The sequence below is a fragment of the Notothenia rossii genome, assembly GCF_949606895.1.
Source record: "Notothenia rossii genome assembly, chromosome: 4".
In the NCBI taxonomy this organism is placed as follows: Eukaryota; Metazoa; Chordata; class Actinopteri; order Perciformes; family Nototheniidae; genus Notothenia; species Notothenia rossii.
The window spans coordinates 71,396,786-71,416,093 of record NC_136902.1 but is presented as its reverse complement, the minus strand read 5'-3'; the positions used below and the strand labels follow the sequence as shown (position 1 = coordinate 71,416,093).

At 39.8% G+C, this 19,308-nt stretch overlaps 1 protein-coding gene across 16 annotated transcripts in view; it reads right to left on the bottom strand.

The window, feature by feature from the left end:
- Nucleotides 1–19,308, bottom strand: part of robo2 (roundabout, axon guidance receptor, homolog 2) — a gene marked incomplete at its 5' end in the record, with an annotated part of 312,546 nt that overhangs the window by 234,058 nt on the left and 59,180 nt on the right. For 2 of the 16 annotated variants that reach the window (XM_079674671.1, XM_079674656.1), the window contains one exon: nucleotides 11,989–12,112. The exons of the other annotated variants lie outside the window; for them this stretch is intronic. In XM_079674671.1, coding sequence (XP_079530797.1) covers nucleotides 11,989–12,112 — 124 coding nt within the window. Of the gene's footprint in view, nucleotides 1–11,988; nucleotides 12,113–19,308 lie in introns of those variants that run through there. 16 annotated transcript variants of the gene reach the window in all.

Below are 19,308 nucleotides of genomic sequence, written 5' to 3'. Positions count from 1 at the left end.
TATCCTGAGCATGACTTTGTTTTAAGCTCATTGCCGTTATGTTAATATTCTAGAAGTTATCTTGGTCTCTGCAGGAAATCGTGCTTGCGAGCCTTTGCGGGGCATCAGCTGGAAGATTGCAGAAACCACTTGTTAATATTCTTCTCGCTGTATTTGCAAAGCAGAGCCATTACATATTCAGAGATAGGGAGATATTTGTCATGGCAGGCAAACTGAGCATGATAAATTGGACAATAAACACTCTAATTCAGCAACACAAAAGTGCACAAAGCCATAATGCTGCACTTAATATGACTTTACAACGACAACCTGTAAAGCTACACTGCCAATCACAGGAACACAGCAGTCACAAATAATATTATGGTCACACTTGTGTTTATTATATAATCCCTTGTTTGTTTCTGTAATTGAAGTTATGTGGCTTTACAGCTGAGTGTAAGCCCAAACAATGGTATTTCTCAATGTGACAAACATACTGTAATGATAGATCTTTTTTTTTACCAAACCTGCCATTATGCCACATTTTAATCTATTCTCATATTGACTACGCTTTAACTTACACAAGTGTAAAAGCTAGTTTTTAGGAGATTGAAAAAGATAACATCTTAATGTAGTCACCACGGAAACTACTTTTCCTTTCTCCACTTTTCTTCCAGTCCGGTCTGTATTTGTTTAAAGAAACTGTACAATGTGCTTTCTTGAAGATGTTTGACAGAATAGTAGCTTATTTTATGTGTTTAGGTTCAGCTTTGCCAGTGCAAAACTGTGGATATACAGAACGGTGTCAGTACACTTTGCATAAATACCATCAGTTTATTTGTCCAGTACATATAATATGATTTATACATTTATACTAAAGTGTAATTGAATGTGTTTTGTGGTATAGCTTCTGCAAAACATTCAACTGTGGGAATAAAATGTTTTAATAACAGTTTAAACTGCTAAGTGTGTCTTAAAACAAACCTCACAACTTGGCTTTCATGTCCAAAGTTTCAGAACTACTTCCTGCTTCTGCTCTTTCGGCTTGAGGCTCAGGCGTACTTAAGAAAACTGAAAATGGCGCTGCTGGAGTTCACTGCTGGTGGTAACTCAATAATGGCAGCTGGCTGATAATATGGTCATATTTAAACATGACCGATAAAGCAGCTGTGATTTTAATCAATCAATCTCAGTAATGAGAACAGGAAGTGAATCCATTGTTATGCATTATTCTTCAGTAAATGAAGGTCTTTGAGGTTAATTAACTAGTGGGCTAAGGACAATGTTAATAATGCAGCACTAATATAGGGCAGGTAATAACACACTGGAGAATATCCTTCTCAACTCCAGCTTTCAGTTCTTCTCCCTGTAAAATAGCAGATTTATCCTGACAGGTCTTCTCACAATACCACTGCTTCAGGCTGTTCTGCATTGAAGTGTAGATTGCTGTGAAGGCACTCCATTTGCTTCAAGAAAAAAAAGACTGTAGACCCCTTAATAAAAGGAACTACCTCATCCATCCTGTAAAAATGTATTTCATTTTCTGCAAAATTTAATGAATGAGCGCCTCCTCTGATCATCAGATTTAAGCTTAATCACCTAAGACACATTTCACAAGGCCACTGACCGATTTATATCCTCATCACCGTCCGGGTGGAAAATTCCTATTACTTTGAAACTAGCCAAAGCGTGACAACATAATTAGTCATTAGTACAATAACTTTGCTAATGACTCTTTGAAAAGTGAAAAAGGCAAGGGAATTCTTGCCAAGTGCTGTTGCTACAAATACATTAAAATTAAAGTCTGGCCAAGGAGTCTGTGTGTTTTTTAACCATGTTCAACTGTGCATGACTTACTGACACAAAACAAAGTCTCAAAAACTAATGCTTCAAATGCCAATGAACAATCTTTTCATCTGCCAGATGATAGAGCTTAACAAGGACCATCATGAATGCACAGCTAATGGGGAGTGCCATAAATGATTCAAACTGATTATGTGTTGATACTTAACTATTGTTTCCCTGACCTTAACCATGTATGTTAGACTCCAGTGCCAATCAAGTAAGATTATTGTATGTTGTATCATCACCCTTCTAATAACAAACATAGGTCTTGCGTTATTAAGCTATGTTAAAGGTCACCTACCATGCTATTTTTAGGCAATAGCATAGGTCTCAGATATATAAAAATGAATGCTGTCAAAATTAGCGTGTTAACGGCGGTAATACATTTTTTGAATTAATGGCGTTAAAATATTTAACGCATTTAACGCATGCGCAGAATGGTCCGCCCCATAAATCCCACCAGTGGCAGCACCAGGGTATGGCTGGGGTAGGCTACAGCCATACCAAGAAATGGCTTAGCCCCACCATGAAAAATGATGTTAAAATAAAGTCTGCCAACTCGCGGAGTAAATTGCACAGACAGCAGTAAGATTGATTTCAGTAGCCACTTGTCTGGAAATACCGAAGATTAGAAACGGTTTTGAAAACTTTTGTCATGTATTGATTGTCTTCTCAATAGAACATCTTTGATAATGTCTTCTGGCCAATCAGAATCAAGATAACGGTGTGGTGTTGTTGCAGGAAGTTCCGACGGAGAATACTTTTGCTGTAGTACATCTCTATATATACTACATCGATACAACATTACGTGTTGATAGAAATCAACACGTAATGAAATAAGACCCCACGATTTGATGATTGATAGGTGTGTGGGCTGCCATTTTGACACACAGAACAATGTTATAATAAACATATACCTACTGTATGTTAAAGGTCCCATGTCATGCTTTTCTGGTTATTACCCGTCCCCTTCTGTGTTATGAAGGTTTGTATGCATGTAAACGGTCTGCAGAGTCACAACCCCTCAAAGTGCACCCTGTAGCGAGTAAAACTCTAGCACAGAAAATACCTCCCCAAAACGCCTCGTTGGAGATACTTCATTGTCCATTTGATTCTTCCGGGTACGCATGATGTCAACCGTACCCGGAACGAAATGGACCAATCCGTGGAGCCGTTACGTTACGTCCGCGGAGCCGTTACGTTAAGCCCCCGCTGATTGGTCCAAATTGACCAATCCAAGGACTTCCTCACAAACACACTCAGTGCAGGCAGCTCTGCTGATTTCTCCTCCCTGGCTGCAGGCTGATAACAAACAGTTGGGGTCGCGGCAAAATTCTCTCTGCAGACCCATTCTCACAGCGTTTATCAACCTTTTTCTTACTCAATATCAAGCCACACTTATTGTTTTTACTTCGGCTGTGACTTTGTGTGTGCTCAGGATGAGTTTGGCTGTGTTTCGCTGTGTATCGCCAAACAAGGAAACAACACCTCCACGGAGCTTAGCGCGATTCACAACGTCCCGACCAATCAGAGCACACTGTGCTCACTGGGAGGGTGGGGGCTGGAGCTACTAGAGCTACAATGATCCGTTAAAGGCAGAGAGTGAAATTCAGTGAATACACGTAGTTTACAGAGATGCTGTATTAGAAACCAATGTGAGTTTGGAAAATTGCACAATATAAATCTATTCTAGTAGACCTCAACAATGGAATTATGATCAGTGGAAATGGCCATGACATGGGACCTTTAAATGGATATATCCACCTTCTTTCATTTATCTTTCCATTCCCACAACAATATGCATAAATAAATGGCATATCTTGGACATAGTTTGAATGGTGATTAATCATGATTAATACATTTTTAAGCTGTGATTAATCTGATTAAAAATTGTAATTGTTTGACAGCCCTAATAAAAATATATAAAAAACATGTCTATGAAGTCTTTTGCTCAAAATACCAAACAGATAACCCATTCTAGCCATCATATCCCTCTATTTCACTTCCTGTTTCAAAAGTGCTGATTTGGGATATAAAGCTTTAAATTAAAAAAAAAGGAGGGGGCTGAGCTCATGCGGGAGATTCTACCGGCAGATACTGCGGTGATGAAACGCCATATGATGGATTATCAAGGATTATTTCTGAAACATTATGGAGCTCAAAGGCTTTCTCTCTTGCCGGTTATACCACAAGGTGAGTTCCTTCGCAGAACAGGTTAGCTCTGAGTGTTAGCGATGCTAATGTAAACATGCACCGACCATATTACGTCCAAAACAGTCGGGCATTGTTTCTGATAGCAACGTCTCTGATAGGGCCGTGGGCGTTAGGCCAGCCTACATTTCCGATATTACGTCATATCGAACTCGAATCTGGATCAGCTCCGTTGTAGCCCCGTTTTTAGAGATTTGGGTACGGAGGAAAAGAGAGAAGGTTTTATTTTCTGACGCTGCGTGAGTTCCCCGACGCACCGGGGACACATATTTATGTATAAAAGACATCAAAAGGTGCATTTTGCATGATAGGTCCACTTTAAGTTAAAAAAGGAGTTACAATTCTAAGTTTCACAAATTTTACGAAATCGCACCCAGAAGAAACATTTTTTTAAATAACTCTTAACAGCATTTGCCATTTTGGTGACATCTTTGTCAGGGCAAGAGAGGGGATCTGGATAAGACGCATGCTAATGCAAAATGTAAAGGCGGCCTTTGTGGACACCTTAATCTGGCAGTGAAAATCCCTTGCTTCATATAAATGCTGCACTCACATATTTCCCACAAAGCCAGAGCTTCTTGTGGCATCTCATGGGGTCCAAAATGACATTCAGCATCTGGTTAGACATATTTTCCACTGCATGCGCGAAAGGCAAAATGTAGCTCCCTCTACTTCCCATGCATCCACATCTGACCAAACAGACTGCCTGCGGCTACTTTAAAGAACCATACTGGTGCATTTCCTCATGTTTTGCTATCACTGGAGGTTATATTTGTTCTTTAACAACTTTGTGTGTGTGCATATGTATATAGTATAGGACCGGGAAATCAACCTTAAACGGGATATAACATTACCACCTGACATAAGCATAGTGCTGTGTTTCTTTTTTTTTAACCAATTGCATCGTTTAACGCCGTCAAACTAAAACTATTGTCTACAAAAGACAGGGACAAACTCTGTTAGTCAGAATAACAGTAGCATATCCCTTTAAGCCATGTTCCTGCGAAAGACTGTAGCCATGTTTTTTATGTACACCTTCATACAGCCCAGGAAGCCTTATCTGCATCCCAGCTCCGTGCTGGCACAGGAAGTGGCTGTTGCTCGACAAACAATATTGGACAAGACAGTAACATGGAACATTTAGAGGAGGATGGAGAGGGTACCGTCGCACAAGCCTTGCCAGCTGTGATAATGATGTATAATTTAATTGAAGGCTGTGCTTCTATCCTCCATAGAACTCAACCTGCTCTTCTCTTGTCAATGCATTATTCAAGCTAATGGTGACCCTGAAATAGAAAAAAGCTTCTTATCTCTTTAAAGTTTTATTGCAGAGCGCAGAGCGAGGTAAGGAGGCATATCAAAAGAAAGTGGGTAAAAGTGAGGCAGAGAGTCACAGATAAAGTAAAAAAGCTTACTGAAATATAGTTCTGTCTACTGACATGCTTTGTGAAGGATTGCTGTTTTTGACCATGACAGAGTCATTTTCCTGGCAACAGTAGAAAAATCCAATTGGGCAGAGACCCTGGGATGTTGCTCTATCCTCAGCTGCTGACATGTCCAAGGAAAAATAAAGAGTGGAAGACAACCTAAGAAGCAAATGCCATGGAAGGCAAGTTGGAGAAAAAAGCTGAAGATGTGCTCTCCTGTTAATAAAACCTTGGTCCTTTTGATGCATTACAATATTTAAATCAACATTTTAAACTGCAAAACTTATATTCCATAGTGATCATTAGCATGACTATTTTCATCATCTCAAGTGAGCGAATGAGACAGTGGAGGAGGAGGCAAAGATATGGAGCGCAGTAAAGCACCCATGCATACACTATTACATGTGGACCATCTACACATGTGATCGAGCGGATACTCTGCAACTTGGTCGGAGCCAAGTAAGGGAATGACAGGGTGAAAGGGTCCTAGGCAGTAAAACACACCCACTTCAATTCATCACTTTAAGTTGTCATATTTACAGTCTGAAATTCACCCATAAAACACTGTTATTGTTAAGTGTAATTTCCGCTGCAATTAGAAATCAGCTTCATTAGAGGACGTGTGACTGGAATGTGGCAATTAAGGCGCGCTGTATGGCAAGTGTGTTGGGGGTTGGGGTGGAGAGGAGGAAGTGCAATACCCAGTGATGGCACTTTACCAATCTACAGAATCAGTTATTTTACTACCTTATTCTATAATAGCCCACAATAACTCACTTTCTTACGCTTAACCTAAGCTAGGTGTTCAAATATAATTTATAGGTGGAACTGTCTAACATCAAGATTATTTAACCCGAGTTAGTGTAGAAAGATAATTATTATGACTTATAACTATACACATGATGAGCAAAATGAGTAAGTACAAATTAGCAAAAATTGTATTAACGATTTAAAAAAACAATTTTATAGAGCATGCTACAAAAAACTACGATTTACAGAACATTGGAAGACTACAAGAAAGTTGAAGATGTAAGACATGTTTACATTATTGGATTTACTTGATCCTTATGGCCGTTATCGACTTGCCATTACCTTTAAGTTGTTTGGGTGTAGGACAATTTTATCTTGAAGTAGTTAAAGATGACTGAAGTTAAATAGGTTTAGGCTTACTTGAACAATTTCGACGTAATACGTGAATGTTGGCTCACTGTCAGATTACTGGTGACACTTGAATAGAACACAGCCATAGTTCATGTAACACATGGCAAGTCAAAATGTCTGCTGTGAAAGGGTCTTTAGCCCAGTTATGATTGGAGAAGTAACACAACTAAACTGTTGATAAATATGAAGTGAACACACATCTTAGACTGAAAAATGATAACCAGTGTTAATAATATACATTGCTCGTAAGAAGAACACTTAAAAGGTTATTGTGCTGGTCATTTTGTTTGGAGAATGCTCAACATTTGTGTCTTTTTTACTTACTGTATGTGTGTGTTGCATATTAGGAGCTTTCCCAATCCCTTAAAACAGAGCAATAAAACAGTCACACTAAAATAATGTTCTCAGTACTGGACATGATTTGATAACAGCCATCTGCTGCTTTAGATTGATAGGTTAGCAACAACATATACCTAATGATGAGTCAATCCTGTTACCAATATCTGTAATCTCGCCCACACTTTTCAGCTTGTACACATTACATTTATTCCAAACAACATGTAGGCGTACACAATTAAAGCAAGTATATTTGAGAAAGTGATTATTCCCAACTAGCAGCGGCAAAAAGCTTAATGATCTAATTGGATTGAACGAGGAACAGCAGGCATATTTTCTGCCTTTCTAGCCTTTTTCATCATGATTGAGTAATTATGAGGGAGCAAAGTCTGCTTCATTAAAGATGTACTTGCTGACTGTCTTGTAAACATTATGTTTAGAGAAAATCACATGTTTGGTAGAATTGAAAATGTGGCCTACATTTTGACATTAGCATACACAGGATGTTGAAAAGGGTTCTCACAGTTCTCAACAAGTGAAACAGGAACAGATAGACAGTGACTTTCCCCTTCCCTATGACAGCCATCACTGTGTTCCCGGCCCCAAGACACTAGTCAAAACATATTAATTGAAGTAATGACAGTGATTTAATTATTGTGTCAGGCTGGTGCCTAATTTCCCCCATTAGTTTGTATAATATTTCTGGCCCTGCAGCAAGTTATGCCTTTCTGCTAGGGCAGGGCATGAGTGGCATGTTAGGGACAAAATCCATTCAAAGAACTAAAGAGAAGACTCGTAAAAACTCAAATAAAAGACAACCTCAAAATCTCAATGCTACGGGACTTAATTAAAAAAGCTGCCAAGGCATTGATTCAATTAGATAATGACATGACTCAACGTGTAGAGCACTGGAGATTTAACTATTAATTGCAAGCTTTAAAAGACTAATTTCAGTTGATTTAATCTATGGTCTCATTCAAAGTAGCTGAAAATGCAGCAACAAAGTAAAGAAGTCCAAAGCAACACAAACAAGCAACAGGAGAGTTAAGCCATAATCTACGACATGTTTAGAGGTTTAAATGTGAAGTGAAGCACATCTGTAACTTTAATCTGTTAAAAGAATCCCTTATGTCATCGTAAAAGTAGACAACTAAATACATTAAAGCAGTTTGAAAAGTTATCTGGATAAGTGGTGTTTAAACTGCAATAGATATTTAAAAAAGACAGTTAGGATTACTATTTTTACGTTTAAATGTGTTTCCTCCTCTTCTCTTCTAACCTGCATGATCATCCGACTGCTTGTGTTTCTTGCCATGTTTTATTGATTTATACCTTAGCAATACAAGTCTCTCAAAATGAGTGTGGTCAGTATTTTAATTAAGTCGATCATTAAAAAGCGATTTTAATTATTTGCAATTTCAGTTATAATGAAGACAGCCTGAATAAATGTAGTTCAGCCTTGGATAGTACTCAATGGTTGTTCAGTTGATGAGTACATGCAGAAGCTGTAATGCAGAAAGCAATTTGAGCTGTTGATCTGTAGTAGGCTACACGATCCCTGTGTGAGAAGGAAGTGGTAATATTAATTCCTGCTCTCCCCTGCTGGTCTATAAATCTCATACTCTCTCACTCCCATCGCAGACGGTCAGATACTCTCGGCTGTGGCAGATAGAGGGGTGTAAGCGGTATTTCTGTAATAGGTGTTGGTCACTTCTTTTCACCATTACTCTTTCACTGACTGCCTCTGCAGGCCCCTGTTTAGTAAATCAGTTTTTGAGAACATAACAAAAAATGACCCCATTTTTTTAACCGGGGCTAGCCCCCATATCGTTTGTCTTCAGAGGTCTGAAAGAGCACATCCAGGCTTCTCTCCACCTGCTTCTTCTTTCACATTACCGTGTATTGTAGTTTGGTGGGATCGTAATACATCCAATTGGATTTCCTTATTGCCAGGCTCACTTCAATCTCTGCTGGCCCCGATCTGGACGCCTGTGTGATATTAGTTACGTAGGCTCTCTCTGCAGGGTGGTACAAGAATATAAAGGAACAGTAATATTTGGGATTGTGGGTGATGTCATACATCACTCATAGGAAGTAAGCAAATGGGTTGTTTCTAGATCACAAGACCTTCCAAAATAGTGCTCCTCTACAGATATCGAGAGACAATAAACAATGTTCAGTATACCACTGCCTGGACACCTTGTGTTCATTTCTCAATCCACAGTCATATCAACATCAGGCTACGCAAGAATGGCTGAAAGTCAAAGTAAAACAAAGTTCATACTGAACCATAAATAACGTGTCCATAAAGTTTAAAAAGTTGATTCCTTACCATACAATTATCCCTTTTGTGCATTTTACAGAATATCATGGTTTTTTTTAAAGATGAGAAACATCTTCAAATTGAAATAGTATTTCTTAATCGTCCTTATTTCACTCTGCAAAAAACTGAAAGTATTGTAGTTTAACATTAAGCAATCATAAAAGCAAAGTTAAACAATTGTCAATTGTTTTATTTATTTATTATATCCTATACAATAATCAATGTTTATATTTGTACAAATGCATTACTGTGTGAAATAGTCCTCTTTTGACCTATTGTCCTTCAACATCCACCATTAAAATCTTCCCGAACTCTCGTGAGATCTATCCCCCCTGCAGGCTGGACAGGTGCAGGAGCTGTGAACATTTATACCTGTAGAGCTTTGAAGAAGGTAGCAGGACACAGGATTGTGGTTATGACACCTTTCTCTAGATATTTTTGATATGTTTCCACCAGGTCAAGTTGAATCTACTGTGACTGACAAAATACCAAAATGACCTGACTTGCTGTGCTTTGAGAGAGAGCTAAATTCCAACTTGGTGAGTGTTTGACCTTCAAAAGATAGATTTTGGCAAAAATTACATTGTATAAAATAGTGATTGTTCCGCTTATAGGTGACCTCCGAACATTGTACAGTTTGAGAAAGGTTATAATTGTAAAAGTTATTAAAATTTCAATACGAAATGTGTCACTCAGCCATGTTTTAGTGGTGTTTAAGTACTGGATGTAAAGCTCAGCCATGTAACTTCTAATAAGTGAATGAGACGGTGTATAGCCATGCATTCTGTGTGCAAACCTCCGCTGTGTTCTTACATATATAAAAGCAAAGTAACAGCAGGGAAAATATTGATAATTTAGCTAACACTATGAAGTGGCAGGTGACAAGCGTGAAAAGCATGGTGCTAAATGTGATTATGAACGGCAATTTACAGTCAATGAAAATGACTGCTTGTAAGAAAAACCGATGACACGATGTAAGCGCACAAAAGAATGGTAAAATAGCCAATCCCATCCAACCTCTTCTATAGGGTTAGGGTTATGACAACTCCTCCATAAACATTTGTCAACTACACAAGGATCTTATCTTTGTTATGCTAATATAAGTATTTTTTAACAAGTCTCAAAATGTTATTTAAACGTGCAAGGTAGAGTAAAGCTGTGGTATGATTTGTTCAACTGTGCACATATAGGAATGGAGTTTATAGTCTAATTACACGGAGGTTCAGTGCCCTCCATTTCACCAGAGGCCAGTTATCACGAGGATTTCATACTGTGCTTTTACCCTTGGTTTACAGATTGCTGATTCATATTTGCAGCAAACAAATTGCAACCTTGAACACATTTGACCCGTCATTTCAAGTGATTCAAAGAAATTGGTCTGAAAATACATCTCGCTTTTGAAAGCTCTGGTAGAAAGAAACTTTATTTTCGTTCTATCTGAAAATGTTCTTTCTATCAGAATTGTTGTAACATTGACAGACCAATATCCGGCGAAAAAAATGTAATGAACGTCAATTTGTACGACCTATTTCTTATGTTCACTGTAGCAATTTATGCACATATGAACTGATTAAAGTAAGAGAAGAACTAGACATCAAAAGAGAAATGCTTTCATTATCCAATAGTGGAGGGTGTGTAACAAATCTGAGAGCATGGTCCCAATCATTAAGTGAAAACTTCTGAGATGTAATGATGCTTGTCGGCGAGAAGTGCGCGGACACGGCACAAGAGGGGGTGCAAGAAATATGCATTTGAAGAAATGTTAAGTAGAGAACGAGTGAAGCAGAACAAGAGCGAAAGCAAAGTGGCAAGGAATCATTAAATAGATCACGGTGGTGACACTGTCTCTTTGAAGACACACACGTCCCACTGAGCGTGAGCCCCCAGTGCTACCACTGCCGATGTGCTACGGGGAGCATCTCTCAGCCTTCTCACTGAGAACTAGCACCAAGATTAGAGGTTCCTTTAATCCGACAAAGGGGATTAAATGCTACAAGAGGGGCGAGAGGACCGCTCCCACGGAGGGGCTGAGATGAATTATTAACACCCCTCCTCGAGACTGGTGATCTAAGTCTTTAAACCAAATAACACAGATCTGAAACACTGCTGGAATGTCCTGCCAACCAAACATTCCAGGACACACGGACCAACGTGATCTCCATCAAAACACTCTGCCACACAGAGAGAGTGGGTGTGTGTGTGTGTGTGTGTGTGTGTGTGTGTGTGTGTGTGTGTGTGTGTGTGTGTGTGTGTGTGTGTGTGTGTGTGTGTGTGTGTGTGTGTGTGTGTGTGTGTGTGTGTGTGTATTAATATACCTTATGTGCATATATTGTTGGACAGCTTTACATTGGCTACCACTGAAAAGTTGGATAAAACCATACAGCACAGCAAACAGCAGTGGTCATCACTTTAACCCACAAAAAAAAAGAGGCCAACTTTCTCAGCTGACAGTCAGTTATAATTGAAAAGACAATACCAAGTATACCAGAAGAACAACAATTATGTAGAAGTCCAGATGTTCACAACATCTAATGATGGCACCAAACATCCATATCAAAAAGTGTTACAAGGAAAGGTCAGTCTGTGATGAGGATGGTTCATTTAAACAGCGTCCGACCCAAGATCACCTGAAACCCTTTTGAAAGCATACCAATACAATACAGGTGCAAAAACTAAACATTTAGATCAGAGTTCATCATCACTTACCCCCCTTGTTCCATCTGCCTTTAGTCCTTGCCTGATAGGTGAGTGCGGGACAGCCGGTCAATACCAAGAGAAAAAAAACAAGTTCAAACACAGAAAGAAATCCAGACTTTGTCCTGGAAAACATGTCCAAGAGTTGCTGGCGGTCGAGTCACTTTCACATGGCTGTGTTTCCTCCTAGAGCGGCGCGGCTGTGGCGCATGGTAACCCACGCGTGGGCTGTCATCATCAGTCACGCTGGTGTCAGCAGTGGGTCTCTAGTCCTACCATGCTGCTCTGAGATGCCCCGGCTGGGTGCTGATCTTCACTGATGCTGGAGCTCCGAGCGAAGCCGCATCTCTCCCCTTCTGTAAGCTCTGCCTCACCAGAGCGCGCAGGAACAGGAACACACAGCTTGCCACGCGACGGCACAGCTCAGCTTCTCTCAGCACAGTGCATAGGAACTCGCTCTCACTAAAGCTCTCCACACACACACACACACACACACACACACTCCCTCTCTCTCCGTCTCTCTCACGCTCACTGCTGCCACCGCTGTTGATGCTAGTGCTGGAGCGGCTGCTGAATTATTCCCTGCACTCCTCACTCTGGGTTTCAGAGGGAATTCAATCCTCTGCGCTCTGTCTTTAGCTCAGAGCATCACATCGTGGAAGAGACGAGAGGTGGGAGCACTCTAGAACGATTCCTTCAGGGGTGTGTTGGACTGAGGCTGTCTCTAGTGTAAACCAACAAACAGGCAAGTAAGAATACCAGGTGAGCAGGGGCAGAGAAAAGACAAGATACTTCTTTGTAGAGATGCCTTTATCTGGAAGACATTTGCGTGGAGATTGCATCACACTTGCCAAAGAGCCCGGCTTGACTGGGGGCAATGGAGCATGGATGAAAGGAGAAAGACAGGGCAGGGAAAAAGAGAGTAGGAGATCAGAAAGGAGCACTCTGGTGGGGAAATTGGAGAGTCCTCCCCTCCTGACCCATCCCCTTTGCTGTTACAGCTCCCAAAACTGTACAACATATCCAGAGCACAGAAAGTCAAACAAAAACATTCTTGGAACATGAATTTGAAACTACCACATTTTTAAAAGGTAACATGATGACAGAGCATGTCTTGTCCAAGTATGTATAACCACAGTGTACATCTAAAAATGTGCAATGTGATTTGATGTTGCTTTCTGAGTTTGAACCTAAATATTTGTGCTCTAATTGATATCTGTGGATCACACACCATATGCCATTTACAAGGAAAGTATAATACTTGACTTGCCATCTTCTATCCCCATGATTGTCTTTAGTATTAATGAATCTGCCAATGTATTAAACATAACTTTGATCATGCTGCATTTTGTCAAGTAATTGTATTACTTAAGTAACTAGTAACTAGTAATAATTTATCATCAGTGTAAGGCAAGTTATTGAAATAACACATTCTCCCTTTGGCAATGCTCCAATGGAAAATAAAATTGCATAACATGTTAAAAACTGTGGGAAATCTAAACTTTTCCAAAAAAACAGAGCCAACATTTAAATGGTAACAAATGATAAGCATTCAAAGAACAGCCGTGATGTAGATTGAATCTTTTGGATGCAAGGCATATTGTTTATCAAGACACCAGCCACAGTTCTCTGACGAAGCTCCAAGGTCGTTATGCTCCCAAGTTCATAAAGCAGGTACATCACAGGCGGGATTATGAACAGGCGGTCTCGTGCACACACCATGGCTTTAATGTCATAATTATAGCCTTTAAGGAAATCCATTATCAAGTCCATCATTTTGCATACACACTGCAAATTAATATCTTAAATCCGTACATAATCTCACTCATTTCCTGCCTGCAACTGCCCCCCACACCTCCATTCTTCTCTTGCATTATGTTATCTCTCTTTCCATTCAAGACAACCTGCAACAACACCAGGAACTATAATTATGCTTCTGTACATGAGGAATAAGATGTGTATTTTGTCCAAGAAACCAGCAGGAGCATCTGTTGGCAATACACATTTGCGATGACAGATAAACAAGCGCAATGTTTGCTTCTCTCTGGGCTATTACACCAAAGCTGCAGAACATAACTCTAAATATGACAGTCCCCTGTTAATTGAGTTATACAATTACAAAGCTATGTTTCACCAGACTAGGTAAATCCAGACCCTAATGTTACAGTGTATCTTGTCTATTCCTAAGTAGGAGTTTCTCATCAGTAGCCTGTAGCTTTTTGTGTTGAACAGTAATACTCAGAGATTATTCTTTTTGCATATTAAGAGCCTGGTGTGGTACCTTAGGCTCCAAATGTAAATGATGCTGGCAAGGCACCACATACTGTAGCTTAGATGCAAGTGGTTAGTAGAGGACGACCTGAAAATACATGGAGCGTCTGCTACAGCTTGTGCTACAGCCTGTGCTAAATAGTAAGTGGTCTACGGTGACAGCTTGTTACAGTCTGTGTCACATGGCTGTGCTCCTTCATAAGCCACGCGTGTAGATCGAGGACCTTGAAAATAACAATTGATGCCATTATGGCAGTAGTATTTTTCAAGCTCTTGCACAGTTTGAATTTACAACTAAGAAGGTCAAACTCCTCTATCTATAAAAAAAAGTGTGCATCAACAACAGCTGATTGAAAAAACGCATAAATCGATAGCACGTATACGAACAATTACTGTATGTGGAAGAAGTTTTTAGTACAAAGTTCAGTGACAGAAGAACAGCACAGATGTTCCAAAAAAAACTCGCCCGTGTGTCATCATTGGATAAAAGGGATGGACTTTGATGTCTGTTGCCACTTGTGTAAAATGAGTTCACACAGACAAATCTGGTGAATTGTAACTAGAATTAGCATTCACAGTTTCTTTGTCTAAGGTCCCTTTGAGCCCATTACACTAACCATTCAAAGTTGTTTTTGCTTCAAAATACTTTCTGCCTCTTTAATTCAGTACTGAGAGACCGAAGGGGGAAGGAGAAGAGGGAATAAGAGGGATAAGAGGGGAACCTGTTCAGTGTGTGATAGTCATGGCAGATGTATAGACAAATGCACAGAAGTATTGTTGGTGTAGTCACCAAAACAGCATCTACTACTGTAGAGGGAGTAAACAGAGTAGGGAGGAGTGAAGTGGAGGGGGTATGGGAACCGCTACATCATACTGGTAAGTCTGACAGCTTATCACCCCCAGACAAGAGGCCCCTGGATAAATGTGGTCAAGCAGGAGAGGAGCCCAGCTTCAGCAGGGATGGGGTGCAGGACAGCGATAAGGATGGAGCTCTACTGGGCGAAATGGGGGAGCGAAGCAAGGGGCCCCAGGCAGAGAAACTCAGCCAACAGCAACGTTCATTCCAGCTCCGGCTGGCTAAACCTCTTAAAAAATGTACACATAGGCATTCACCATACTCAGCAAATATAGGTTACAGCATGTGTGCGTTCATGTGTCTCTTGAGTGCGAAAGAAGACATTTGCACTTCTTACAACTGAACCCAGAAATAGAGAATAAGTGAGGGTATAATGAAGAGCTAAAGAGTGAAGGAGGAATAAAAGAGGAGTAGAAAGAGGAGAGAAAGACTGAGAGAAAGTGTCATTTTGATGTTTTTCCGATGCCGGCTTCTTGAAAACACACCATGAAATTTGCTTTTTTAGAGTTAGTGACAGAGCGAGCAACCATGAATTGATCCCCTGATGGAGATCTGGCTCTTTGTGTAGTCGTTTTCTCCTCTGCGCATCTGCCTGCCCAGATACTGGATAATCTACTCGCTCCCGGCATTCCTAATCCAACCATCCATCCCCATTCACTCCGCCCATGTGTGTCCCAGTACAGGACAGGGGTGTAGTTTGGAAGTCTATAATGGAACATATTTGGTTGTTTGTCTCTCCTGAAATCATTGTTCAGGGCAATGGTAACATTTTAATTTCTCCTGCAATGCCAACCTCTGGGTAATTATTATTATGATTAAAGATCAAATTATAATCAGAATCAGAGACACAGCCAGATTCAACCAAAGATTCATTGATGGAGCCTTTATTTAGTCTCCCTGATTTCTTTACCAATGTTGGCTTTGCAAAAATATTAAAAACTAGGATATCCACGCCAGTCCGTTTGTTTGTCTTTAAGTTCTAAGTTCTTTCAGTGTAAAATGTACAGATTATGGTCAACAAAGGAACATAATTGAATGGAGCATTACTCCCAGTATGGCTCCTGGCAACCAAATGCAAAAGATCATAAGCAGATTACGACTGTCAGCCAATTCAAATAAGTAAACAAGCCAGGCTGGAAAAGAGCAGCGCTTGTGGAAAACGATTAGTAAATATGATTGCTGTGACATATGTGCCAGGCTTATCGGTCAGATGACTGATCAATGTGGAAAATGGAAATCATAACAGCTTGTCGAGCAATGTCAATTAATAAATGTACTGCAATTGGATTTCATATAAAAGTTTATGCCAATTCTTAATTAAAAAAATATATTAGCAAATATCCCTATACAATAAACTGGTCAATGATTTGCAATTACATCATTTAGATGTCCTCATTGTCTGTGCTTTGAAAAGAAAATGTGGGTGCTCCCTTCAAACTCAATATGGATGATTTCATTTTGTAAACTCATCAAAAATGGATTGTGTTCTGCACCTCCATAACATGCTGTACTAAACAGCTCTTCACTCAAATTGCCTTTACAGGCATCCATATGTAAATGTTATATGAAACCATTCAGAAAGAGGCTGCGTTTGTAATAATGTACAAGAAAACAGCAATTGAACTCAAAAGTGTGGCGCAAGCTGAAGGGGCAATTACTTCCGGAATAAATTATTTTACAATCAATCCTTTAGACGGCATAAACTTGGGCACAGAATGCGTCTGTGAATGGTCCCGCAAGTCAAAGAACAGAGAGGTAATAAGAATCAGAATGAGTTAGTGATGGCTGTCATAAAATATGGCAGGAGCTTTTATTTACTACCTGCAATAAAACTGCCTCTGTCACGATTTATGGAAATGTTGCCCCATAGAGCTAAACCCTTTTTGCCAAGGGCATGTTAACAACCTTATAGTGCATTCAGAATATATTGGCAGATGGACATTTTGTCTAATAGAGCATTGCAAGCTGAAAAGCATGCGCTAAAAAAAAGAAACAGCGTCAAGCTTATGTGGTATTCTGGTGGCAGCGTGGCTCAAGCCTGAGGTCTGTCTCCATCTCTGAGACCCAACCAAACTGCTACCTTATGCTCAGACTTTATATTGTCTCAGCACTCATCATTCCCCTGTCCAATCTCCCAACCAATTTGTTTAACATGTGTTTACCTCTATGTTCAATATGGTAAATATACCAATTTTATTTGTAACAATGTAGATTCCCAGCAGTGGGACAAATAAAGGATTTCTGGGGCCGTATTCACAAAGCATTTTATCTTACCGCTAGGAGTGCTCCTAACTCGCGCTAAAACATTTTACGTAGGAGTTTTTTCTTAAAAGTTATTATTCACAAAGCCGCTGAGACCTACTCATAGTAAGGATAAATCACTAAGAGTGACGCGCCGTTGCTATGGATTACGTCGATTCTCGTGCATGAGTTTAGGAGCGGTCAGTACGGTGATTGGTTGTTCAGAGCAGGCGGTCTCGGTGAAACTCATCCGCAACATCCCACAAACGAGCCCACTAAATCACCGAAAAACAAGGAAATAGCCTAGGCTAGAAATGTATTCCTATCAAATAGTTATGGACAGTGCAGTTAGCAGAATACACGCATGATGACAAGTTTGTGCAGACCACGATAATGACGTTGTATATGCACGTTAAAGAGAGAGAGCAAACAATACAAATACGTAAATTGCATTAAATCAAGGAGGCAATTAAAAGCACCCTGCAAACTATTATCCAATGAGCATATTTCCAGCACTTAAACACTTTCAATAACAGCCCATACCGCCGTTCAAGTCCCCCTATCATGATGAATGAAAACAATCTGCGTGTTGATGGAATGTACTTTCTTTCTATTGACGAACACGTCCTCATCTTTTGATGGCGCAATTATTTTTATGTGCGTCCCGTCAATAGCACCGACCACACCGGGCATACCTGCAATTGCCATGAAGTTGGCTTTGATCCTGTGTAGTTGTTGATTGTCCAAAGGAAACCGGATAAACTGTTGGATGATATGTGGTCTGGAGAGCGCGTTGATGGTTTGGTTTATGGCACGGCTGACTGATGGTTGCGATATTCCTAAAGCGTCGGAATTGCAAAGTTGCATTTTCCCTGTTGCTAAATATCGTAGTGTTGCCAAACATTTTATTTCCTGACTAATCGGGTTATTCCTGTTAGTCTGGGATGTTATTGCATCCCGCACTAATTCCACAAAAAGTTTGATACCCTCACGATTTAGCCTATATCTGTTGATCAATTCACAGTCTTCCATTGTCTCCAAAACATTTCGTCTCGCAGCCATTTTCAGATTCTTTGTGAATAGGTCTTACTGAGTTAGGAGTCCTCTCGAGGACTTTTAAGCTCTCCTAAACTTAGGTGCTACTTTTAGGCCTAAAATACTTTGTGAATTGCTCTTAGTGAATAAAATTAGGAGTCCTAAATTTAAGACTGACACGCCCATTATGTTTAGGAGTTTCTCCTAAATTCGCCAGTTAGGAGCTACTTTTAGCCCTAAGATCCTTTGTGAATACGGCCCCTGATTTCCAATTGTCAGAAACCAATTAAACAATTGGTTACACTATATAGTTCCTGTATAGACAATGTTGTTTTGTTACAGTTTTGGTTTCACAACTTTGTTAACTCAAGGTCAAATATTGTACTTTACGAGCTCTCAACTTAATCGAGACATTGTTAATACTGAATTAAATATTGTACACATAAACTAAGTGAAAGCAGAGAAATATACTTCAGTCAGTTAATATTGTCATTTTATAGATTTCAATATCTAATCATGTTTTATGTTTACAAGTCTCAGTAGGCTACTACCTACTGTAATTCATGTTTTCAGTTAATATGTTTCAGAATATTTCCAAAAATAAAATGTTTTTTATCAATAGTAATATTTTCCTGCAGAAGTGCTGTCACCATTCCAAGGCCCACACAGGTGTTTTCAATTGCTGTGGCCAATTAGACCACTGTGGGGGTTAGTGGTGGGCAGAAGCTAAGGTTGGGATGCATGACTCCCCTCTGCCATGTCCCAATGAGACTGATAACAGTATTGTGTTCTGTCATAGCAGCTGCAACAAAGCTAAAAAGAAGAGAAGGCTAAGTGACCTGTCAATCAAACAGACTATACTCTGCCACAAAGTCCTGAGACAAGATCAAATCAGCTAAAATAGGTGACAACATCTGCGGGGGAAAAAC